General features: G+C 44.9%; 1 protein-coding gene across 4 annotated transcripts in view; it reads right to left on the bottom strand.

The window, feature by feature from the left end:
- RMDN3 (regulator of microtubule dynamics 3) overlaps nt 1–27,376 on the bottom strand; it is a 281,724-nt gene that overhangs the window by 114,569 nt on the left and 139,779 nt on the right. For all 4 annotated transcript variants that reach the window (XM_085626847.1, XM_085626846.1, XM_085626848.1 and 1 more), the window contains exon 2: nt 10,003–10,228. In XM_085626847.1, coding sequence (XP_085482973.1) covers nt 10,003–10,228 — 226 coding nt within the window. The remainder of the gene's footprint in view (nt 1–10,002; nt 10,229–27,376) is intronic.

Below are 27,376 nucleotides of genomic sequence, written 5' to 3'. Positions count from 1 at the left end.
ACCTATGTATGATTTTCAGTTGAATAAGGCGATACCGAAGTGTTATGGCTGCCTCACGGGGGGACATCAGCGCCGCCTGCCAGTGGTCTTCGTCAATAGGTCCTACGTCCGTCTACCAACGCTCCCGCAGTTTGCGAAAGGTATCAGGTAGATTATTACAAAAGTTTCCTATATGTGAGGGATATGGCCTTGGTAAGCAATGGTCCGTCGAGAAGCCTGTCCTCTAGCGGGGAAGAGTCTGGGATATCGGTCATGTCCGGAATAGCTGTAGTGAGGGCATGCCTGATTTGTAAGTATCTAAACACCTCTCCTTGGGCCAATTCATACGCCCTCTGCAATTCGTCAAATTTGGGAAGGACACCCTTTTTGACCAAGTCCCCTATCGTCGAGATCCCTATTACGTCCCATTTGTCGAACCCGGGATGGCGGCCAAGCAGCCCCAATCTCTGAGTACACCACAAGGGCGTAGCCTTGGTGAGGGTTTGCGCCCAACCCAGGCAGGAGTTCGCCATATGCCAGATCATATTCTCATCAAACTTAAACCACTCGGAATAATACACGCTGGTATTGCTGTTAGCAGTTATCTAAGAAACAATGTTTTGCACCACTCTTGTGAGCATCGTAAGATGACGCGAGATCATGTCATGCAGAGTGTGCAATCTGAGATGGTGTGAATGCCGAAATTAAAAGTGTTGAGATGTTAGAGTTGTAGATGATGCAGTGGCAGAACACTGCTTGCCTCAGCAGAAGTTATTTTGTGCTACAATGGTCCCTAGGGAGGTAGGGATAGGAAGTAACAAATGAATACAGACCCAATCAGTGCTGTATTGGTTAACTTATCCAGCCGGACAGAGGTTCAATATTTAATTTATCAGCAAGTTTTTGGGATATAAACAACCACAAATACTGAAAAGCGGGACACAAGCCTGCATCCTACTACACAAACATAAAATAGGGAGAACATTTAGGCGAGGCTCAGGCAACGCTTACGGTTTGTTTTGACAGTTAGTATGAATTTTAAGAAACAAATCGCAAGTAACGTCTCTACACAGTTAATAATGACATCACATTTAGTGCATGAGGCGTTTTAAGGTGTCGACAGCATTTCGATCCAAGTGAGCAATGCGTGGATCATCTTCAGGACATTATATTAGCATGCCTGTATATAAGTGCCTAAGATAATTGGGGAAGTCCGAAGACTGTGGATGTGACAACACCTGATGCGGGAACGTCCGGGCTTGGTAGGGGCTCCGGCCGTCGCAGATATGCGGTACTGGCAGGTCGAGGATCAAGGGGCACTTCAGGGAACACTTCAGGAGGGGCTGCGTGTAATACGACTTCGCGATGGCAGCGCGATGGCCTCAAGTAAAGAAATTGGAGGGATTCACAGGAGTGGAGCCACAGGCGTGTGCTCGGACGGCATAATGTCCGAGCACACATATCTATCCCGGATGCTGACCCCCTGAGTAGCACGGCGCATTCATCGACTATTGGTAATTACGCCGTCCGAGCACACGCCTTGCTGATAAATTAAATATTGAACCTCTGTCCGGCTGGATAAGTTAACCAATACAACACTGATTGGGTCTGTATTTATTTGTTACTTCCTATCCCTACCTCCCTAGGGACCTTTGTAGCACAAAATAATTGATTCCCCGAGGTTCCTGGCTGACTTTACTTGGGTCCCCTTGTTGTTTGGAAAGATGCCTCAGCACAAGTGGCTGCTGTAAACTTTTATGCTAGTTGAGCAGAATGGTTTGTATAGTTAGATGTAGAATAATGCCTGTAGAAGAGCTGTCCTAGGGGAAAGCGCGAATGTAGTGCCCCACTACTAGCAATTATGCTGATGATTATGTTGCATTTGGGGACGTCTCAGGGGTTTGAGTGGATCCGAAGAGCAATGGATGATCTTAGCCTCCCTACTGTGATGATAGTCCTGCTCGGTAAGCAATGCTACAAATGTTTGGCATATGTTATACAGAGGGACTCTGGACCATCCACAGGCTCATATGCTATGGAATTGAGAAGCATACCAACCACCCAAAAGAAACAATTGTTTCAAGGTGCGATTCAGACCCTTGTCAAAAAGGATACCTTCTATAGAAACTGCAGGTGGGGAATTAAATTTCTGATGGAGGCATCCATAGTCCATCACTGCCTCGATGACTGCCATCGTCGATGGCTGCTGCAGACAGGTGCCATGGACTACCACGGGCGATGATGATGATGCCGCTGACGACTGTCGTCAATGACACAACGGCAGGTACTCACCAACGGAGGGCCACTCTCGTTGACGGCGCGATGTTGACGGGGTCTCGATGATACCAATGGAGACAAGTGCTCATGGGCGCCGTTGACAGTGTAGACAGCGTTGACAATGGTGATGTAGCCGATGCTGTTGACATCCCAGCAACAGCCATCCTTGTCCACAAAGGAAATGTCAATGACGAGGTGGTCAATGCTTTATATCCTGGCGAGGACACTGGAGACTGCAATATCTCTGAAGCCTCTGATATCGACCAGTACAGTAAATATTCTGCTGGAGGCATTCTAGAATGGAATATAAAAGTTCCTGTGGAGAGTAGTGTTTCTTCTTTTGAAGTGTCCCTTCTGGACTCCGAGTGAGTCTTTGTTAAGGACGACCTGGGAGTATCTTGGTTGCCTTGCTCCCTTTATGTGACCTTTTTGGAGGTCGAAGATTGTAGAGCTTTTTGACATCCTTGCGCAGGGGCTTTAGAAGCCATACAACCAATGCTTTACTCCAAGTGGAGGGCCACAGCAATAAATGTAATCTCTGTGGGGATTATCTGAATAAAGATATCTCCTCCCACAACAGCCATAGGGTCTAAAGAGCCCTTTATAGGCGTTCCTGGTAGCAATGATAAGAATAATATTTTCCCATACTCATTGGTAGAGAACTGAGCAAAGCTCAGGGAGACCCCCTGCACACGACGTGCGGTAGAAAATCTGAGGGACTCAGCCTCTGTTGGGAAGGTCCTAGAGAGTACAGTCGCCCGAATGGTTATAGTTCAAGTTTAGTCCTCTTTGACAGAGAAAAAAATAAGGACGTAGATAGGATTTTAAACTGGCTTTTTTATTCCCATTATAGCCTATGATAGGGATACATACGGCTTTATTATGGTACCGAGGGACTCCCACTTCGACGACGGGGAACGATTCAAGCATGTGAATCTATGAAAGATCCAATACTGGATAGCTTCAGGAACTCTTCTGTTCAGAATTATTACAAAGTCTGCAGCCTTTCCAAAGTCTGCTAAAAACCCATCCTCCCCCTACTAGTTCTGCAGTGACCCTGACGTTTCTATGTCACCATAATCCTCTAGCTTTTTTAAATCATCATCATCATAACTTTATTTCGGCCGCTAGGGCCATAAAAGTGACAGCATTTTACAGACATTGTTGATAAAAAAAGAAAACAACATCAAAATCAGATCACAAATATAAAACTACCAGAAATAAAATTAAGCATAAGCCAAATAGTTAATAGTTAGTGCAGAATTTCCTACGTTTCAACCACATAGCATTTAAAAAACGTGAAACTGTAAAAACAATGGGGGATGGGTGTCATATTTCAAGACTCACAGGGCTTTATCGCACTCTCTAAAACCAAGATTTCTGCAGATAGGTTTTACCCAGCGTTTTCTTTGCAGATGATACGTTGGACAAAAAAAGAAAACATGATTTTCATCCTCCATTTTGTAACCACATGCGGGGCACGTAATGTTTTTGTTAGGGTCCCATCTTGAAGTAAAGGACCTAAGCGGTAAAGTGCCCGTTCTCAGCTGAAAATACAGCTTCCTAGCAACAGGGGGGAGGATCAGATCTAAAAATGTCTCCCTCCCGTAATTCGGTTTAATCTGGAGAAACTGGGCAGTCAACCTACCAACATTTGGGTTCGTGTGCAAGCGCAAAAGGTGAAAGTATCTGAACTGTTCTACCAGACTGGCTTTAGAAACAGCCAAGCATGAGCTTTCCGGGGTACCCCATAGTTCAGGAAAGCCAATCTTGACACAAGTGTCCCTGACATACATTAACCAAGGGATGTTCTTATTTTTAATTATAGGCCAAACCCCCATAAATTAATCTCTATAGGATTCCAAGTCCGGGTTAGACCAGAGTCTCTTCCAGTAATACACCGGCCGCACGGCCACCACCTCTTCCATAGGGAGTAGACCCAAGTCAAACCTGATAGGGACCAACGGGGAACTAGATGGTAAATTCAACAAGTTCCTTATAAAGGAATTTTCAATCCTTGATAAACTGTCGATTTTAGAGTGGCCCCAAAGTTCTGCTCCATAGGTAGTAGCAGCTCTTGCTTGTAATTTAAAAATTTCAATTACTGGTGTAGCAGGTTTACAGACCGATCCTTTAAACAATCTAGCCATTCCTCCTGTGATTTGGGTCAACTTTAGAGTGGAATTAGCAACTTGACCCCCCCATCCTAGATCTTCTTGGAGTGTAATCCCCAGGTATCCAAACGTCTTTACCAGTTCAAGGGGGATACCATTCAATGCTGGATTCGGGTGTGTATGTTTGGGAGGATTAAGGATCATAAATTTCGTTTTTGATAAATTAATCTCAAGACCCCTTTCCCCACAGAAGTCTACAAAACCATCTAAGATACGCTGGATTCCCATGGGGGTGCGCGACAACAACAGGGTATCGTCAGCAAACATTAGTGATGGTACCTTACCCGAGGCTAATCTAGGGATGTCAGTATCCTTTATGCCTTCAAGATGTTTTATAAGCCCATTGATATATAAGCAGAACAGCGTGGGCGCTAGTACACATCCTTGGCGGACTCCTCGATTAACAGGAAAACGTTCAGATAATTCTCCATATTTCCCGCATCTGACCTGTGCGAAGTTACCCGTGTGGAGGCTCTTCAGGACATTCAAAAGATAAGTGGGGACATTGAGTGTTTGAAGAACTCTCCACAGGTTTTCGCGAGGAACCAGATCAAATGCGGATCTTAGGTCGACAAAAATTAGGTAGAGGCTGCCACCCTCCACACTCACAGTCTTCCAGTATATAACCTGGAGACGAAAGATCTGATCAAGGGTTGAGATACCCTTTCTGAAGCCCGCCTGTAGGGTACTTAGAATATTGTTTTCCGCCTCCCACAGCTGCAATCTATCCAGGACTATGCGCCCAAATAACTTTTGGGTCGTATCAATTAGACTAATCGGCCTGTAATTCGAGGGCTGAAGTGGGCAGCCTTTTTTGTGTATTGGCACAATCTCAGCACCTCGCCAGGTTTCTGGTGGTTCTGCGCCAAACAAAATGGAGTTAAACAAAACACAGATACGGGGCCCATACCTTTGGTTCCGACCTAAAAAGGTCTCCTGGAATTTTGTCCAGGCCCGGTGCTTTGTTAGGTATGAGCAATTGGATGGCATTTTCAACCTCCTTAATCGTGATTGTCGGGATATCCTCGGCTCGGCAATCTATGTTAGGAGGGAAAGCAGTTAAAGTGGGTGTATTACGGCTTATATCTGAATATAAACCCCCAAAATGTTCTTCCCAGGCTGCAGGGGCTATGTTAGAACAAGTAATAGTGTCAGGTTCTTTCTTACCATTACTAACAATGGCCCAGAAGATTTTAAAGTCTTTATTCTGCAGAGCTAGTCTTAACTCCTCCCACTTATCATCTTCCCAAGACTTCCTTGCCCTTTGGATCATTAGCTTGTACTGTGCCCGTAGTAATTTGGTCCTGATTTTGTCCTTGGCTTTAATTGCCAGGATCAATTCGCTCTTTAATTTCCTACACTCGGGAGTGTACCACAATTGTCTATTGACTGAGTGGACCCTCCTAGTCCCAACCCGAGAGAAGACATCCAAGAGTTGGGTTGCTAACTGGCTATGGATTTTAACAGGCCTAGATGTTCTCTCAATAGAGATGCAGTTAAACGCCGCTTCAGCCATATCATTAAGACAGGGCAGAGCCAGTCTGTAAGTTTCTGCCAGTTTATTCGGGCAAGCAGAGATACAGGGCCACCTAACTCTGCGTCTATTATTATGCAGAATAAGGGGTTGAGGAGATGTAGACACCACAATGTCATAGCTTGTAAATCCCCAACTTCCTGATTTTATTTTCATAGTAAGAGCATTATGATCACTATCATCTCGAACTATCACCCTAAAGTCAAGTAACTTGTCCCAGGATCTTGTTTCAATGAGGATATAGTCTAGAGTCGACATTTGTCCCGCTCTGTTAAAAGTGGCTTGTCCTGGACGGTCAGATTTAAATCTGCCGTTGCAAGCCCTCAAGGAAAGAGAAAGAGTAAGAGCGAGGATTTGAAGCACTAATGGGGTCCAAGCTTTAACCATAGGAATCAAGGGCTCAGGGATATTCCATTGTGTGTCTTCCGCCGCTAGGTCTTCTAAATCCAGCAGGCTTAGTGGCTCATATTGGCAGTTAAAGTCGCCACCCACTATCACAGAATATTCGGGATTCAAAGTCAAAATATAATCATTCAAATGTAGTATGACCTTGGATTCCCGTCCACTCGGTGAGGGCCTAGAATAGACATTCAAGAGAGCTAGATGTTTGTTTCCGGGCAGATCGAGTAGAACACATTGGATATCGTCTGAGCCCGTTTGGAGCTGCCTTGCTGTAACACCCAGGTGCTAAGGCCTCCAGAAGGTCTCCCCCTACCACTTGATAGTGCAAGAGTGTCATACGAAACAAAACCCGCCCTTTGATGATTTTCCAGAGCCCATGTCTCTTGCAATAAACAAATATCGAAGGTATCTATAAAGTTGCCCCACTCTTCACAAATCAACTTATTCTTTAAACCCGCTACATTCCAGGAAAGCAGATTGATATCAGTCTTAGGCTCTCCTTTAGTAGTCATGTCACTTGGGGAAATGCTTTCCCTACCCAAACTTTCCTGGTCATGTTCAAACTCCATCCCACCCAACAGTGTCAATGCAGGTGGTTCTTCCAATGATACACTGGAATATTTCAATGGTAAGTCTTCTATGACATTTGGACTGGACAGTGGATCAGGTGGCACAAACTGTGAGAGATTATACCCCCTATCCTTAGGACCAACCTTGATATTATGTGGCCCTTTCTGGTCTCCGGTCAAGATGGTAACGACACTAGAACCCAAATGTCAATCCACCTGGTCCAGAACACTGTATCTGTTGTTGTGGTGAAATGTTTCAAGAAGGGGTGGGCAAAATTGATTATGGACTTGAGTTCCATTAGATGGATAAAGAGGAAGACCATCCTGAGTCTTTCCCAAGCCATCCGCCCAACCCCCCCAGGGGGCTTCACACCCATGAATGGAGGGACCCGAGTAAAAATAAGTGAGTGGAAGAGCTTTTATAGTTGGTTCAGGACCACCAAAACTACGTGACTGCATAGTACAGATATATCTAACTATTCTAGGATCTCTAAAATTAATTACAACGCAGTCACCCTGTATGTCCTTAGTTCTAGGTCCTACCCAATCTAACCGTCTTACAAACAGTATTTCACTCCTACACTGATTGGGAAGGGGTTTATAGCAATTCAGCCAATGCATACACTTATTTTTGAGTTTACTAAAATCTTCCCTTAATCCAGGATTTAAAGTAGGAACCCCCGTTAGGACCACCACATATGGAGCTGATTCAGGAGGCAAGTCCAGACAAGGTAACTTAGATATAGCTAAAGTCTCTGTGTTTGGTTGTCTGGGAAAGTTATGGGAGGAGTCAAGGTTCCTTGAATCTACTGGAAGATTAACAGTTACATGTTTCACCTTACTCCTTGTATTCCCTGGCAAAGCCAGTGGAGTTGGGCCATTTGGTGCTATTTGGGCAGTAATTCCTGATCTGTCCCGCTGCAGAGTGTGTTGGTCTATTAAAACTGTCCGTGTGTTAGTTGATTTGGGGGCAGTGCCATTTGACCCTACTGAATCTGCAACAAGTAAGACACAATCAACATTAGGACCCTCCCCATCACTTGTCTCATTGACCCCCGGTAGAGCAGCAAACTGTAATTCAAAATTAGAGAGTCTTTTTTCAATTGAATGAAGTCTGTTACACATAGGGAGGCAAGTCGCAGTAAGTAACTGTTCCATTTTGGTCCAAAATTCTCCTCCGATTTCCATACCCATTGCACACTCAGTACTTTGTGTCACCAGGTGAACTGGGTCTGTATTCACTGCAGAATCTGAACTTCCTGGTTTTGGCCGTTTTGGTATTTTAGATCTTTTATTGGGCAAGGCAGTGCCTCTCCGCTTGCGTCTAACAACCCGCTCTGTCATTTTGGCGTTAGATTCCTCTATGCGGATTGGCAAACCAGATCTAGTTGTTCCCACATTGGTTACGGGTATGGAGGGATCTTGACCAATAGGGTCACTATGCCCAAGTGAACAGCGGGGAATGGGATTTGCAACTATGGGTAGGTTACCTTCAGCCCAGCCAGAATGGGAATTAGGGACTAGGGCTGAACTGGCAATGCAATAATTTACAGGTGACTTCGCCAAAGCAATATTGCCCAATGAGGACCGTTTTGTAAATTCTTGGTCGAGCGAGAGCCTTCTTTCCGTTAGCTCAATTTCCCTCTGAAGGACAGAGGTGGCCCTAATTATAAAATTGTCCAATGTACCAGCGACTCCTGACCCAGTAAGGGACTTCCTCCCCTTCCCCAAGCCTGCAGTAGCCATATCCAGTATTACTATGGTGTGGACAAATAGACACACAAAATATGCCTGGCGGCCGTACACGCAGTTACTATAAGTGGTACACTCTGAGGCGATCTTTCAGTAGCAAAATGCACCAGACAAGGTCCCACGAAACCAAACAGCCAAGAGTAGTGCCCCGTCCCGTCCTCTGCCGTACTCTGACGGGCTCAGACGGGCCCGCCCTTTGCCCAGGCTTCGCCCCGGTCTAAGCCCCGCACGCGTCCCGCTTACGCGAGACTTCGTGTGAGTTAAATAGACGGGGGAGGAGTCGGGAAGAGGAACCAGGTGCAGCAGGTTAGTATCACGAAAGGCACCCTGGTCCTCGCAGTCCCGATGGTGATAGGTTCAAAGTTAAAAGTGCTTTTCCTCAGTGTTACCCCCAGGAGCAAAGTGGCGTCCTCAGCAGCAGCAGCTGCGGTAAAGATCCTCTGCGAGATAAGAGCCCAGCCGGTAACAGTCAAACTGAAAGCCTGCGAGCGGCTTGAGTTGTAAAAAGATGTGTCTGGTCCAGGAAGAAAATCCAGCTTTTTGACTTAAGTAGAGATAATTGACCCGAAGTACCTTATGCCGAGGAGAACCACTTTTCCAGTCCTAGGTTTTCAGGTGAACTACCTGTATTTGCACCTTAACACAAAAAGCATTGAGAAAACCAACAGGTCTGGGTTTGAAAGGTATTAGCACATTAACGTGAGACAGACAGGATGGAGACAGCAAAGAGAGCTATAGCTGTAAAGTAGTCTCTCATGGAGTACCTTGCAAGCACTCAAGTGGAGGCAGACGGATACACTCAAATAGATAATGGCATTAGGTAAGATATGAATACTTCATTGGGTGGAGCCAGGATGTGATTAGCAATGTGTCAAGCCAATGGAAGAAAGCCAATGGTTGAAAGGAGTGAATTTAAAGCCCGCTCCAAGTATATTGCTAACAATAGGTCCGTTTGACAGGTATAATGATAAAAACCAACCCTGGACCGAATAATCTGTTAACTGAAAGTTTAAAACACAAAACCATGTTTTGTTGACATGCCACAATTTTGCCTGCCATCCCTTGTACCCATTTCATATATTAACTGCAGCCCACAATCACTGCTGTGGCAAACATCCTATAAAGTTTATTCTATTTTACCCTTTGATAACGGTTGTTGATCCTGGATGAACGACTCTGCACAATCCTAATGGCAACAGATGTGAAGTTCGCAGCTGGTACTCTTCAAGGGGATGGGGATATATAGGTTAAAAATGTACACTTTCAGATTTTTAAATGAAAAATTAGGAACAATGTGGTAACAAAGCATGTTTACCTGGATACTGCTGTAGAGGTGAATCCCTGAATCCGTGATGCAAGGGAGTACTGTGCTGGTTACACACATTTTCATGATCAGTGAATGTCTGTATCCGCCATCTTTTTCTCCACTGCTCTTTGTATGCAACATACAAAACAATGCCCGCTGCCGTCCCTAGAGCCAACCCGAAGCCTGTACGGTAACTCCAAGTTCTAGCATCAGACATGACAACTCTCCTTTGTTCCTAAACAGAAGCAATAAACAGTTATTTAACATACCCAGTTTGAAACACGTCACTTTCCTGAGGAAGCAAGGGCGAGAGAATAATATTAATTTAGCCAGAGAGGTAGCTCAAATTAACACATACTTTTCCTGTTTGTTTATCTGTTATTTTAACTATTCTTCATATTTTGGTTTTAAGTTTATTATTAAGAATGTTTTAGGTCTAGCTTGTGAAAGCTTTAGATTTTGCCACAATTCATGGTAAAAAAAAAAAATACAGACAGAAGCTTTCAGTGTTGATCTGAGGAGTTACACATTTAAGATTGTATTTTAGCAGTGGTTTAAGGACTAAAAATGTAGTCCCTCGCCACTGTCTAACTAAGGAGCTTCCCTGACAAATCCCTCCTACTCTTTGAGAGGTTGGCATACATACCCACAGAAGGGATTAGGCCACGACAGAAACCACAATTATTTAGAACAGCAACAACTGCTGTTTCAACTGTAGTGATTGTGGGTGGAATGAGAGTAAGGGGAAAAAAGTGCCCATAGTTGTACCCATGCAGGGACCCAAGAAGGGACCAAATCATCAAACAGAGCTCATGCAACAGCAGCTACAAAACCAGCCATAGTAGCTCCAACCAAAGCACAGACCACAGCAGCAACAAGAGAAGCAACAACTGTAGCCAAGATAGCTGCGATAAGAGCCACTACAGTAGTAGCAGCATTTGCAACCACAGTTGCAAGCAATGCAGGGGCCTCAAAACAGCTTCCATCACAGCTATAACCACAGCAGTAGTCACTACTGCTAGCACAACATGACAATAGCAGTAACTAAACCTTTAATATAAAAAAGATCAAAATTGCCACCATGGCACATGACAACAGCAGCAATCATATCTACCAATACCACAGGAAAAACAGCAGCAACAACAGATTTATAATACCATCAACTGCAGCTGCTACAACAGCTGAGACATAAGCAGCATCCACAGCTGCCATCATGTCAGGGAAAATAGCACCAATCACTGCAGTAACCAAGGTAGTACACATAGCTGCTACCATGTAAGGGACAACATCAGTGGCCATATCTGTAGCCACAACAGCAACCTCAGCAGGACCCACAGCAGGGACGAACAACACTTTAACAGCAGTAAGAGAAGCCACAACACTAGCTGCAATAGCTGCAACCAAAGCCACTAGCGGGGTCACATAAGCAACCAGAGCTGGTTACAGCATCCACCAGATATGCCTCCACAGTTGTAGCAATAGCAGCTACACATGCCCCCACCACAACAGCAGCAAAAGCTGCGACAGCGGTCACCAACACAGCAATAATAGTTGCAAGCACAGCAAGGACAACAGTAGTACCAACAGCTTTCAGTAGAGCTATAACTGCAGCAGCGACTGAAATAGCTATCGCAGTTGGCATTACAACAGGGTAAAAAGGCAGCGACCATAGATGTATCTACAGCAAAAACAACAGCGGCCACCACACATGGCATACCAGCAGCAAAAGCATCCGCTAGCAATGCAGTGACCAAAATGGCCACCATATCTATTACCCCAAGAGGCAGCAGCAACAGCAGTTACCACTGATGACCTAATTGCATTAGTCAGGAGCCAGTAGAGAACACAGCTGCCACCAAGACATGGACAACAACACTGCGCACTATTGTAACCACAGCAATAATAACAACACCTGCCACCACAACAGAGACAACATCATCTCTCAGAGAGGTAGAGAAAACAGGAGAGCGCACAAGTTTGATCTTTCCCAAAAAAATAAAAAATAAATAAGCAATAAGTGGAATATAGAACGTAATCTCTGCCAATGGTAATTATTCCGGGCTGCTTTCCAGTCCATCATGTTTTTACTCAGTGCCACTGCGACATGGACCAAACACATGCAAATCAGACAAGATTCTGCTCTAGCATTAACTGCTACACTGCTTTGAACGAGAATATCTGGTCCTCAGTGCTGCCCAGAATGTGCTGTGGTTGATATCATTTCATTCTGGCAGCAAAAACTGAGCAACTTTCTAGTGTTCGCACCGGTAAGGTTCCCTTTATGGTACAGAACCCCGAACAATGTCTGCTGGGACCATATCTGCCCCTGCAGTCGTACTTTTGTCCCCTTGTGAATGACGATTAGACCGCTGATTATGATGTGCTGACAACCTCACTGATAAAAGTGAAATTAGAATGAGCCTTTCAGCTCCTTTCCCTCGGTTCGGTGTTTGGGGGGCACCGCTCAGCCAGCCAACCGCCCCACTGTGAAACCTTAAAATCTGAATCTCTCATTTTCTAATTTAGCTGTGCTTCATTCATGCTCACCTTTGACCCGTTTTCAGCCTGACTCTATCCTTGACACCACACTTGCCTAAACATTAGGTCACAAATCTAAGTTGAGACATTGTAGGCTGCGTAAACATGCAAAGTCAGCACAAAAGAACAGCTGATGTCTACACTGAGTTTTGTGTGTATTTTAAACAATGATAAAGCCTTAGACAAAGTTTGTTCAGATAAGCCTATCTTGTTATGCAGCTTCAAGACGCGACAGTTACACAAGGCACTAAGGTTGTTGATTCTTACCGATGGTCTCATTTGTGTGTTCTTCCCAAAGCTCTATTTACCTCTGGGCGTTCCTAGTCTGTGATTTTCCCTACATAAACCCATGTAACCATTGTTCAGTGTGTTCTATCCTTGGGATTCTTGATGGTACTTGTTGGATGAAAACCCATTCATGAATGGTTGAATAAACTATCCATGGTTTGACTTTGCTCTCCTGTCGATTCCTCCTTACTTGATAAGAACCCGTGGCAAAGTGGTGATCCCTGCACCAGCAGGTTATTAATTAATCTGCTCCACACCACAATCAATGTGTTGTGGGGCAGGCCTGTCGTGACACACAGCTACACCTCCCCACACCAGAGACTAAGACATCTTTCTGCCTCCCCAGTGTGGGGAGATTGGGGGCTATGGGTTAACCCCCAAGTCATCCACCCGAGAGGGCATAAAGCATACTAGACACCAAGGAGTAATTGATTAATATTCAATAGGGTAAGAGGCCAGCACGTCCTAGCAGTGGCCCACACACACTCATCCCTGGGGCCTAGCCAGTCTCGCTCTCTCTCTTTGGAGGTGATGCAGGGGTTTACCAATAAACTGCCCATCCCGGTGGGGACCCACTAGACACCAGGAATTGCACAAGTAACAAGCAGCATCAGGTGTCGTCACCATGTGGTATCAGATCCATCTATCATATGGTATAGGAAAAGCCCATTTTTTATCTTGCCTTTGCATGTCATATTAGGTTCTGGTTTGCTTTCCACTGTCCTTATGTTATCATGTTTCCTTTCATTTCTGTTAGGTTTCCTTTAATGACTTTGCTATCTTGCGCTTTTGCTTACCTGTAATATGCCTACCCAAACTAGACACTGCAGGCGTTCTTATATTAATAATGGGTTTTTAAGCAAGACACTCTTACTGGTCCTATGGTGTTAATTGGTTTGAAGAGCATTCTAGAATGCAACAAGTGATCATACGTGCAGCAAGGTATAGTCTTCTAGCCATGGCCGTGAACTAGAAATTTTGGTCTTAACATTTCCTTTGTACTGCACAGAAATGCAGGCTCTAGTGACATTTCGCATAATTCCCAGTAGTGACAAGATCTCATGACACTGATTGAAATCTGGGGTTGCCATTTTGGATGCTCACTTATTTAAGACAACCACGCCCCTCAAAGCATGCCTAAGTATTTAAAACTTTTGTAAAGCATAAGCCAGAGTTGGATCTACCTGGTAAATCCTTATCACCGAATTGCTGAGAATCTCGAAACTTCCCACAAGGTAAACCGATCCCTGATTATTCTTCGTTATCCCGGGAAGGTAATTATTTGCATTATCACTGAATCCTGGTGTCTACACAATTACCAAAAGGGAAATTATAGGTAACTGTTGTTAAAGCATCTAAGATATTAGACTGGATCAACACCCTTTCTAGGATTATAAGAAAACTAATTGGGAAGCAATTAATAAAATCCAAATACTATTGCATTAAAACATTTGCATTTTTCTAGAGAAAGAAACCTTGACCTTTATTGGACAGATCATATAGACTAAGGCTGAAACAACCACTGAAAGAGTTCAAAAAAGGTTCTAGTCGCTTTTTCTTTACAGGCAAGATAAGGGGTCGTTCATTGCATAAAGTAAGAGAGTATTGTGCCATATTGTGAAAAGTATCCTAGTTCCTTGGCATTGACAATATTAACAGAAGGCATCATCTTGTTCCAGGTCCCCTTCCCTGCAGTATTCTCCTAAATTCCCTTCTTTTCATCTTGCCACTCTGAACCCCTGGAATATAGAACGCAGAGTCGGTGCTGCCACAAGGTGGGCATTTTGTGGGTACTGCTTCTAGAAATCAAATGGTCTTGTCAATGAGACCTATTGGCTTTTGCAATGATTTTTAGACATGCTGCACAGCAATGTAGCTGCTGTGCAGCATGGCTGTAAATGCACACACAAAAAAATGTACTATGATGCAGCAGTTGCGTCATTTTTTAGACATGCGTAAAAAACAGATGTGCAGGTCTACAAAATGAGGCAAGCATTTTTTTTTGTTTTCTTTACCAGCAGCAATGGATTAGTAAATAAATAGTTAAGCGAAACGCACTTTAATACTTTAATGTAGATAATGAGTTTTTTTGTTTTGTTTATTAAACAAACAGGGGAGTGGTTTGGGGAAGAGAACGGACAAGGGAACACTGAGGGAGTGAGGGCAGGAGAGAAGGACACTGGTAGAGGAGAGAAGGACATGCGAGAGGCAACAATGGGGAAGGGACGGCAATCAGGGAAATATGCTGGCAATGGAGGGAGGGTGGTTGGGCAGGAAGGCACAGACAAAGGTGGGCATGCAGGTGAGCACACAGAGCACAGACGGCGAACAGGGAAGCACACAGACAACAGAGGGCGGGGAGCACATGGACAACGGAGTGAAGGCAGGCGGGAAAGCACATGGAGAATGGATGGAGGGGATGGAGATGCGAACGGACAGCGGAAGGTGGGCGTAAAGTTAATGGGGAAGCACAGACAGTGGGTAGAGATGGGAAAGCACACGGATGATAGAGGGCAGGTATCGAGTAGCACACGGACCCCAGAAAGCTGGCAGGGATGCATAAGAACATGGACAATTGAGGGAGGAGGGGAAGCAAAAACGATAATGGATGGTGGGCAGGTGGGGAGGAAGGAAGAACACCAACTGAGGGAGATAGAGCATGGGAAGAAACATACAAGCGAGTAAGACAAACCTGAAGTACACAAGGGAGACATCTGGAAAACACATACACTCTCGTAGAATGCTTAAACTACAAGAAAAAAGTAGCACCTGAAAAGGGAGCTGTGTAAGGATTCGTGCTCCAGGAGAAGGACAAACACCAGTAGAAGGAAAGTCCAAGAAAACTGATGAATAAGAAGCAAACAAATGTGAGACAATAAACCAAACTATCGGTAATCAATGGGCGGACTCCAGCACACTGTAAGCTAATAATATGTTGCACAACAGAGGGCATGCACTGTCTTAGGGGAGTCTTAACAATTACAAGTGAATATGGATTGGGTGGAGCTGGCCTGTTCTGGCATCGGGCCACATCTCCCCGGGCCAGTTTTGCCTCATTGTGGAGAGAGCAGATTTCAAGGATTAGGGAGGCTGAAAGCCTACTAGACACCATGAAGTAAGTATATAAAAATCACTAGGGTGGGGGCCAGACATTGGGGGGCCCGACGTGTTCCACCTATCACCCCAGCGCAAACACAATTTTTCTGGCCCAAGGGGGGACAGAAAGCCCACTAAACACCAAGACATTCAGAAACCTTGGCTTCACCCAGCACTTTACCGAACCCATCCACACGGCGGCTCAACGCCTGTTGGACCAGATTTTACTCTTCAACCAGCAATATCACAGTCAACAAGACAGCTTTAGCTTGGACCAACCACACCCTTGTCAGTTTCAGCATACCAATTCCGCACCACCACAGACCTACCACTACTAGAAAGCCCAGCTGCAGCTGGAAAAGCATCACAGAACAGGTATGGGCTTCTGCCCTTTCCTGTGCAGGCCAGAGCACACTGGCAACTTGCCAAAAGTCATAAAAAATATCAACAGCAGGATCACCGCATGCACTGATATCCTGGCTCCCCTCAAATGGTGAACAAGTCAACACACCACAGATAAAGATATCTTCAAATCAGCACGAAGGGACTACCACCAGCAGATACAGAACACCAAGCGCACAGCTCTTGCAGAATAAATGCTAGCACTAACAGCAGCAAGGAAATCTTGGCCATCAAAGATTTCACCAAGCCTCCTGCTGCCTCCAGCCACATAACACCCTCACAAGACCTTTGCAACAAGCTCTCAGAATTTTTCTGCAACAAAATCACCTCCATATACAACATCTTCGACCCTAAACTGGACACAGTCAAAGCTCAACTTCCCATCAGGGACGAATAATAAATCCAGACCTCCGAGCCTGCTGTCACCACCGTCAAAATTGCATTTATCATGAAGACCATCCACTTGTGGGCTTCATCTGACACTTACCACCACAACACCTTCACGAAATGACTCCTACTAATCCACGAGCACTAACACCCATACTCAATGAGTCCATCAACTCAGAGCCACATTTTCAGACAACTGGAAACATGTCACCTTCTTGCCCCTGCTAAAAAAAAAAAAAACATACGCTAACCCAGCGACGCTTTCTAACTACAGACCCATCGCCGGCAAAGATCTTAATGAAACGAATCAACAGACGCCGCAATGACCACTTCAGCTACCACCAGCTACTCGAAGTCATGCAGCCCAGAGTTGGGCCCAAGCACAGTACAGAAACAAAACTCATCGCCGCCACAGATGACATGTGTGCGATCCTTGACAAAGGAGACATGACAGACCCCATTCTCCTGGACCTCGTTGCAGCATTTGACACTGTCTCACACCCCATCATTAGGAGCATGCATGGCACTGGCATCCAAGGACCCGCTCTACGTTAAATTTACTCCTTCTTAAAGGATAGAACACAAACTGTCAGTCTGGCACCTTACTCCTCGGAAGCCAGCAAAGTCATCTGTGAAGTACCTCAAGGATCATCACTCAGCCCCACCCTACTCAACAAATACATGATCCCCTCTGACCAACAGCATCTGCGCACACAACAACCTTTCCGATGTCGATGACACACAACTCATACTCTCCTCTCAGATAAGATTGTCCAACACAAGAAACTAGTTCGCCCCCTGCATGACCAAAGTTACTAACCACATATTGCGGGGGGGGGTCCCGTTTTTTTTACACTAGCTAACTGGATGAAAGCCAGCTGTCTCAAGCTCAACACCGACAAAATAGAAGTAGTGATCTTCAGTGAGAACATATCACCATGATAATCCAACTGGTGGCTGCAGAACTGGGACCCACACCCAGCACTCACACCAGGAACCTCAGAATAATCAACAGCACACTGGACAGGACTGCCCAAAACAACGCAGTCACTGGATCATGCTTCTACACCCTTACCATACTTCAAATGGCTCCCAAGCAACATTAGAAAAACGGTCACTCACGCCCGCGTCGCCAGAAAGTTGTAATTCGGGTACACACTCTACACCGGGATCACTAAGCAATTCACCAGAAGACTACAAACCATCCAGAACTCGGCAGCCAGACTCATTCTCAGTTGTATCTCCTTCCACCAACCAACCAGACACCTCCGCTCCACAGGACTCCTTATCGCACACATCCCAGGCATAAACAGACCCAGATCAGGAAGACTGGTGTTCACTTACATCGCTCCTAAAGCATGGAATGGCCCCCACTTCACATTAGAGCCTCCACCTCTTTTCTTGAATTCCACAAGATGATGAAGACCTGGCTTTTTAACAGTAGCACCGGCTACCGGACGGGGGTGGTGGTTGGACGGACGTAATTAGGAAAAAACACTTACCTCGGAACAGCCGCCCGCTGCCTCTCCCAGTTATCTTTCTGTCTCCAGTACCGGCAGCAGGAAGCACCCGGGCTCCCAAGCTCCCATAAGCCAACCACAACGCTGCAATGCAGCGTTGTGATTGGTCCGAGTGCCGTGGTTTGGCGCTTAGATGGGAAAAGGGAACCTATGCATGTTCTCCACCAGGCTGTGCATTACAGCCTGGTAGTGAACATGCAAAGTGCGCATGAAGTGTTTGGCGAGTCCAAGAAGGCCGGCCCAACATTCATGCACAATTAAAGCGTGCAAACCACTCCTCCCTTGCTCTGGCCAGCCCTGCCCACATTGAACAAGGCCACTGACTGCAATAAGAAAAATAAAATGATAATAATGATCCGTTGTCATTTTATTTTTCTCTTTGAGCAGTAGGGCGACGGCTCTCCGCCTTAGCGGAGAAGTCGCCACTGCTGTTCAATAAACCACCCTACCATAGGCAAGGCTAGGCGCACACACACTCAGTGCCAGGATACCCTCATGAGTGATATTGCGCTTCACAAATACACATAACAGTAGGGGTGGAGAAGGTCTATCCTGGTATCGGCCAGCTCCCCTCAACTCGGGCCCATGAATATTTTTTGCACCCTTGTTGGGCAGACTGGGAGATAATACCATACAAACCGTGCGTACAATAATCTTCTCAGTTTCCACGGCGGTGAACGCAGTGTTTTGGCCTAGTGTCGGCCAGCACCCAGGAAATCAGTCATTACAGAGTCATTTGGTGGGGCACAGATTCTTTTCGCTCTTCCTGATCTCTGTGAGGCGGGATGGTAACTAGCTAGGTGCAGCCTGCTTACACCGCTTTGATCTTCTACAGTGGGCACTCCACCTGGAGACTGTTCTGCTAGGCAGAGCATCCTGGCAGACAAAAGGCCAGGCGATGAAGGTGGTTTGGCCAGGACACATGAAAGGGGAATCAACCCATACAAGTTCCAAAGAAGCAGACCTGAATACGCATCCTCCGTCTGCAAAATCGGTATAAAGATGGGAGCCCAAGTCCTGTTGTTGTGTTCACTTCTACAGAGGAACTTTAACGCCATAGAGTTCCCAGGGGACTACAACACAGCCAAGGATTGGAGTTGCATTGACAGTCAACTCCCAGGAGGCAAAGGAACATCGCATGGAGTCTGATCTGAAGGAGGAATTACTGGACTGTCCTGAGTGCCAAGACATCCTGCCTGCGAGCAAGGAAAGAAAGCTCCAACTCTAGATGAGGAGCAGATCACAGAGGGGATTGTTGTTACTGTCCGATAGAGATTCAGTAAGCAAGTGTGGCAAACAAATCACTGTACTGCTGGGCTAGGCAGTGCCTTCGTCATTTATCCTTGTCATAGCTACCAAGGCACCTGGATCCGTGTGTCCATGTGGTAGGCCAGATGGAAGCCAGGATAAGCCCCTTTAGCTTGAACTTCACGTGCACTGGCGCCACCCATGTGGTACGCACAAAGATTCCTACCTGCCCATGCAACAGTACTGTGATACACAGACGGGGAAGGTGGGCCACGATCCGAGGGAGACTGATAAAGACAGACTTCCATGCTTCTGGAGAGAATTAAGATTGTCATAATAGCTAATGGTGCCTCATTGAATTAATTGTGCACCGCAAGTGAGGGGCTGAGGGGAAGCTATATGGACTGCAGGGTGGCAGATGGAAGCGGACAGGGTGAAAGGTGTTATTTGGATGCGGATGGACATGCAAATGGACCAGCTGGACGGATTGCCTTTACCAGCAACACGGATACTCCACGAATGGGTGGGCAGGGGGGGAAGAGGGCTTGTTATATTATATTGTTGTTGGGGGAGGGGAGCGAATACTTGATTCAAACCAAACATACTGTGGTAACAGAGTTACTGCCACAGAGCATATGCGCCTGACCAGGCAGATGTTTCCCACAAAGAAGGGTGAGTAGCCATCATCCTCTTTACAAATTTAAAGGGAAAATATTAGCTACACATGCTGAAATACAGGGCCGTTTCTTAATAGTCCACATATCACTTGGTACCTGCACCATAACCCTAGGCACTGTGTACGCCTCTAACGATAACTAAGAAATTTTCCTCAAAACTGCGCTCTCACAGGTCATAACTTCCCCAGATGTAAAAGTTACTTACCTTCGGTAACGTAATATCTGGTAGAGACACAGTCTAGCCGCAGATTCATTAACTTTTGAATTCTACCCAGGAGCCAGTCTGGATCTGCAAATGTTTCAGCAGTACCTTTGCGCGCCGGGACACAGCGTCATACGGCTCTGTGATGACGTCGACTCTGGTCATAACGTCAGTGGAGCCATGAAAGTCCCCTCAGGCACGCAGACGTCAGTTTCTTCTGTGAAACCTTCCGCACCAGAACACGGAGCCACGATAATAACTGGTTGTGGAAATAGTGTGCCAAAAAGATCAAAAATCTTTGAAACATTAATTAAGAAGAAACATCAAATTGTATGTTAATACCAGACACAGATTTGAAAGAAAACCCCAAAAGAATCAACGCAACACAAGCTAAGTGAAACCCTGTGCCCTGTTGAATAACTCTCATATAAGGGAAGAAAACCTTACACTCTACAGTCCATTCCTCAATGGTAACAAATGGCATGGTAAGGGCAAAAACAAAATCTATAAAAACAACCCCAAGTTGTTTGTTGAATCACACCATTATGTGACATATTGATAGTGCCAATACAAGGTATGCAGATACCAAACAAAGACTTCCAAAGGAAGAACAAATACATCAAAACTGCCCACCGATGTCTAATCCAGTGTGAAAAAGAAAAGAAAACACCCCCCACCCTATCGACTACACACATTTGGAAGTGGATGTTATGGCAACTTCTAAACAAAACGTATGTGGCCGTGTCGAGTGGTCTGTTGAATCCCCACATAAGTTGAGATAGTGATCACCAGTATATAAAACAGTACTGAAAAAGGGTATAACCCTTACCTCAGAGGTTTTTCACAGAGCGGTGAGGATGGGCAGGGCGTTAATGAATCTGCATCTAGACTGTGTGTCTACCAGATATATGTTACCAAAGGTAAGTAACTTTTACATCCGATAGAGACATCTAACTGCAGATTCCTTAACTTTTGAATTAAATACCACAGCTATACTCCCTGGAGTAATCCTACACAAGTTCTCAAAGAGAACCAGCCGGTCAAAACTAACAACCGACCAAATGTATGTAGGAATAGCAGAACAAGAACTTGGCTCTTAATGGAATCCATGATCACTAAAACTTAAACTCTTAAACTCTCGCAAATGCGAGACCTATTGCATTGCAATAAATGGCCTTCTCGCCGCTTGCTAGATTGTAAATATCAGAGGAAGAGACCGTCCTGCGACGTCTTCTAAGTAGTGATAAATAGTGCAGTGAAGATGTGTAAGTGTTGTACATTACACAGACACAAAGTGTGAAGTGAGAGTTACATATGATCGGAGCTATAAACACGAACAAAGTGCAACAACACCTTTCACTCTGATTACACTGTCGCGGTTCAGGAGGAAGAGCAGGAGGCGGGGGTATTTCCTGCCCTCTCCGTGATTTGAGAGTGCAGTGTGGCATTGTGTAATGTCATTGCTATCTTTGGCCTAATAAAAAACACTCCAGCTGTAGTAGGGCCCTAGCTTCACCTTCTGGTGCAGAGCGGGCTGTGCTTTATGGCAGGCACAGAGGGAGGGATGGTCTCGGCTGCAGCTCCGGCCTCGTGCAGTGCCCCTGCAAGAGGCGCTAAGGTGTTGGTATTGGTGGTGGTGGTGGTATTGGTGGTGGTGGTAGTAGTATCAGTGGTGGCGGTATTGGTGGTGGTAGTGGAGGGGGTGGTAGAGGTGGTGGTGGTGGTATTGGTGTTGGTGGTGTTGGCGGTGATGGTGTTGGCGGTGGTATTGGTGCAGGTGGTGGTATTGGTGCAGGTGGTGGTATTGGTGGAGGTGGTGGTATTGTTAATAAAACAGGCTTTTGAAAACAACCCATCAGGTGGCTTTAGTACAGATGACATGTAACAGATGTGCTGTTGTCAGCTTCATTCCATTTGCACAGGATTATGTGCTACTTGGAATTCACATGACTTAATTCGCTAATCATTTCTAAATCCATTTTACTTGGGGGGGTTAAAACAGACATGAGATAATGCAGGGTTAAAGTGATTGAAAGCAGGTGCCCGTGTTACAGGGGTGGCCATGCTGCTTAATAAAGCAAAAGCGGTTTCAGCTGAAGCAAGGCATGTCTGGCCTGCAGGAAGAGAAACTCAATAAAGTAAATAGTCTTTACAGAATAATTAACAGGTCCCGTGTAACAACTGAAGAGGGCCAGTCGCCATAGGAGGGTGCAAATGTAGACAAGGCAGTACTAAGGAGAGACGGACAAGCCTATTAACGAATCCGAAGGCAGCATTTACGAAAGACAATGACACAAGCCAATGAAAAATATGGGAGGAGAGTGGGCGCAGCCTTTCTCCCATACTCTACTACAGCAATCTCACAGAGCCATCTGTCATGTCCAGAGAGAAGATAGAGGTGCTCTGTCTTCTCCCCGAAGCATTTGTCCTTCAACTAAAGACTGGGATAACACTCAAGTCTTGAGTTTAATGTTGTGAGGTGAAGGCAAAATGTCACTTTGGTCCTGTAATGTCGTAAGGTGAGGTGGTTCAGAAGGTTTTCATCTCCTTTGAAAGCATTTGAAAGTCATCTTTAAGTCTTCGATGATGGGTGTAGAGGGACTTTTAGAGTTAGGGGCCTAATATTAAAAGGGGTGAGGGACTATACTGTTTGCATTTAGTCCAGCTGAGGGCTAGTTGGTTCTCGCAGACTGATTTTAGGCATTTAGTTGTTTAGTAGTGTCCTTCTGTAACAAAACTGGTGCTAGTGTAAAATGATCTGATACCCGATCTGGGTCTAGTTCGCGATATATAAAACTCTAAAAAAAAAAAAAAAGAAAAGGATAGGAAGAATTTTGAATCTTGTTTTGCACTCTGTGGTAGGATAGATAAGTTGAAGGCACTTAGATTCACAGTTTGTAAGGTTCAAAATACAGCAGATACTACACGAAACGCTGTGCTTGAGCAATTCAAGGACTGTAAAGGGCCACATCCTACATAGGATGAAAAGACTGTAGACCTAGATCTTGTAAAGAAATATACATAAGGAATCAGACTTAATGACATCTTTCAAGTTTTCAAGTGGGAAAGACAACTTTAGTTGATACTACTTATACAAAGATCAAAGAAACAGCCCTGAAGAAGTCCTGGATGGGACGAATTCCGTTGGCTATGGCTACGGAAAAAATACTTTTTAAAAGAAGATTATGAACAAAGAAATTAATGTTTAAAAGAAAAACAACTCAACGAGTCATGGCATTATGTGGTTCTGTTTGACTTAATTCTGAAGTTATTGTACGATTTAGTCACATGCTGTTAGTATAAATAAAAGATAACTTTTGAGATCTGGCTCATACATCTTCTAAATTTTTTTATGGACTTGTCCTGTGATGGAGGTTAAGGTGACTGATCTTCAGATTCGTGCACCTTTCTTTAATTTTGTTATAACAGTGGCCAAGCCTAGTTCTTCAGTCACTGCCTTTCCTCTCGCATGCATGACCCCTTTCCCCCTGCACAAAAACTACCTTTCTCCTTTCCTCCCTGCCCCACCCATGCCCAAAACAGAAGCACCCGCGCATATACACCGCATGCTCAGACCAGACGGTAAATATGTGCATTAAACCCTGGTAATACCATGTCCACACAGTTATTCACCATTTAGAGGGGTTTAGCTCGTCATGGGTGCAATTTTATGAGTGGATACGGGCCGGCAACCAATCCACGGCGGTTGAAGTGAATTACCGAGATCAGCTGATTTAATTCGAAATTAAAAACGTAGAATTTAATTACAGAACCTGTAGTTTTCAGGAGCCTGTTTGTGTGTATATATATGTATGTGCGCACAAACAGGCTGTTCCCACATAACAGGTGTTACGTCTTCTTTTGCATATTTCTTTTTCAATGAAGTTGGCATTTTTATTGGCCGGGGTGTGCATTTTTATTGTTTCACATGTTTTTGGCTAGTTTTGTTAGTTCCTACATTTCCCTTTAATACTTGGAAAAGGAAGAAATGTGACCATCTGGCTACATTGCTGACTGCACAATGAGCAAACCTCCCTGAAAACGGTGTGATCTTGGTTACAGCACTGTTGTTACCTTATGTCGCAGTTTCCATATCTGGCAATAATGAGAGCCCGAGAGACACGTTAATGATTTCTGGTATGAAAACCTGAATAAAAATACTGGATAATACTGGCTGCTCTTTGTCTAGCGCATGGAATTTGGCGCTCTGCTCTAGATTCACTGATGTGACCGCTTCACCAACACGTCACATGACGTGCTACCTTTATTGCGGAGACACCACAGCGCCTACCGCTAAAAAAAACGTGACGCATGAGTATCTTTAACAAGCATTTTAAATGCAATAGGTCTGGCTTTTGCGAGCGTTTAAGCGATTGGCATTGTAAATGAAAATGCCTTTTATTTATGTGTTTTAAAGCAAACACATATATAAAAGGCATAGTTATTTTTAATGCCAATAGCTCAAACTCTCGCAAATGCAAGAGCACTTTAATGTTGGACAAGCCCATTTATTTAGACACTGCTCATGGTATTCACGTTATGAGCAGCGTCTAAACAAAGGGGCACAGACAATATTAAAGTGAAAGCGCATATGGTGCGCTTTCACACCAAGTTAAAATTAATTCATTAAGAAACATTGCACGCGGCCGCTGAAGTGAAAGTGGCCCACGCTATTAATTAATAAAATATATAAGCGTGGCCACTAATGTGAAAGCGGCCGCCTGTAAAATAATTAAATAAGCAAGGACGCTAAACTGAAAGCGGACCTCGCCGTAAATTGAATAAGTGAATAAGTGTGGCCGCTATAGTTAAAGCGGACCGCGCATAGTAATTTAAATAAATACAGTAGCAAGATGCTGGATGTTGTGTGGAACAGGGAAAGAGCATTAAGGAAATAGTGCTCACCAACTTATAAAGCAGAGCATGTAACCACACCTGTAAAAGGTCCAGTCCTTATGGGTGGTAACTAAAGGAGACAAGGCGGTACATGGGAGGGACTAACGAGCCTCATAATTAATCTGAAGCCAGCGTTCACGAAGGACAATGGCACAAGCCATTTAAAACTATGGGCGGAGAATGGGCGAGGCTTCTAGCGCATACCCTAATACAGCATGCCTTGCAGAGCAAGCAGCGCATGCGTGCTGCCGCTAGGCTCGGCCTAAAAAGTGTTAACCGCAATGGAGAACCTCAACTAAGAGCCCCTACAGCTTGGAAGGGGGGCTGTATTAACCCTTGAGAGGGCCCACACCCATCAGGGTGCCTAATGCCAATGAATACCTGTGAGATATGGGATACTCTGGGTCGCCTCAGCACATTCTGTGGTGGTGGTGTGGTGAGGGGGAAGATCGCCACTGAGGCTACAGTTTTAGGTTCAGGGACTGAAGCAAACTCACAAGTTGTGCGTTAGTTCATCTGCTTCCATTTTACGTTGTTCACCACCTAAATGCCACAGTATAGTTACCAATCACCAGAGACCAATAATCTTAACAAAACAAGCTATATTTGCAACCGGGCCTCTGCTTACACCTGCTTATGAACCTCCCCTCCATTTACCGCTTAAAGTGTGGGGGGGGGGGCAGATTGCACCAGCTCAAGCTTGAAGTTAAGAGGAACTGGAGGAGAGGGGTGGAGGAGGAGAGCCCTTGTCAGGTTTTTGCTTCCGGCTGATAGTCCCCTGATTTGTTTTGTTAATAAAAGATATAGCCAACCAAAAAATATTTTAGTTTATCAGATTAACTACTACAGCGGAAGATGTGGACTAGGAAACGAGCCATAAATCTGCTTTCCAACGAACTACACAAAGAGAAGACGCATGCAAAAAAAGGCTTTGGAGCCACGCATAGTCATTTCGTTTTGGAATCTGTCTGCGGACAGTTAGCTGCACTAAACTTAGTGTAAGAGGAGAAAGCTCAGAAAGTAAAATAAGTCAAAAGTTTGACTTTGAAGACACTCACAACCTTAATAAAAGTGGGCCGTACCGTATTTACCTCCCCAGTAAAAAAAAACACTGCCCGGGCTGAGGTATGCATCGGGTATGATTAAAACCTCCTATTCCAAGTTTTTGATTTGGAAAGGAGTCTTCACACTCAGAATCGGTGTTTAAAGTGCGAAATTCCATATGCTTTGTATTTTTTTCTAGGCCTTTTCCCCAGTTAAATTCCATCAGATTAGACATGCTGAAATCTGCCAGGGTAAAACATCTGGAGTGGGATCAATCGCACAGCTATGCAATACCATCCCTGCGCAAACTCCTGATCGCGGAATTAAACCTGAATTTGTCATCAGGGCCTTAATCCTGGCATTTAAATAATGTCTAAACCCTTCCAATCCAGATCGATGACAGAAATGTGGCCCAGAAAGGTAGAGTTAACGGCAGAGGATCATGCCATGTGGACAAGTGAGGGGAGGAATATAGTAAAACCCAGGTCAGAGCAGAGCAAACAAGTCACTGGATCATGTCAGATCCCAAGTCGGGACTCGCTGCAGTTATCATAAAAGAAGACTTTTTCAACACGCCAATCTCTCATGTGTACTGAAGTTTAACTGCTCTGATTTAACACCTCCTACTCTGGCTCAGCTGTGTCCTATACGGTACATGTAAATCCACCGATTTCTTTCTTAAACTATGCCCAAATGAAGGCATGTGCAACATGTTTACTCTATTTTATAGTGCCGTCTATGGTGACAAGCGGTATTAGGCCTCCTCTTTTGAATATAAAACTAGGGAGGACCGGAAGTCTCGGATTTCCCTGGACAGTCCCAGTTGTTCAACTCCTCTCCCGACGTTCCGATATTTTTACTAAAAGTAAATGCATATTCCGAGTTTTCAGCGAAAGTTCAGGTAAGAATTAGAACTACAAGTAACATGTTGCAGTTTTTAGGAAGCAGCTAAACGACAGTAACAAGCGATAGGTGAAAATAATATAAAAAGTGGCTATTGTTACTGCCTTCACACAACATACATCGCACAGGAGCATGTGAAACAACTTAATGTTGGCCACGCCCATTTATTTAGACGCTGCTCA

Source organism: Triturus cristatus, chromosome 9 (assembly GCF_964204655.1).
Source record: "Triturus cristatus chromosome 9, aTriCri1.1, whole genome shotgun sequence".
Classification (NCBI taxonomy): domain Eukaryota; kingdom Metazoa; phylum Chordata; class Amphibia; order Caudata; family Salamandridae; genus Triturus; species Triturus cristatus.
Note: the sequence above shows the minus strand (reverse complement) of the source record. Positions and strands in the feature narration are given on the sequence as shown.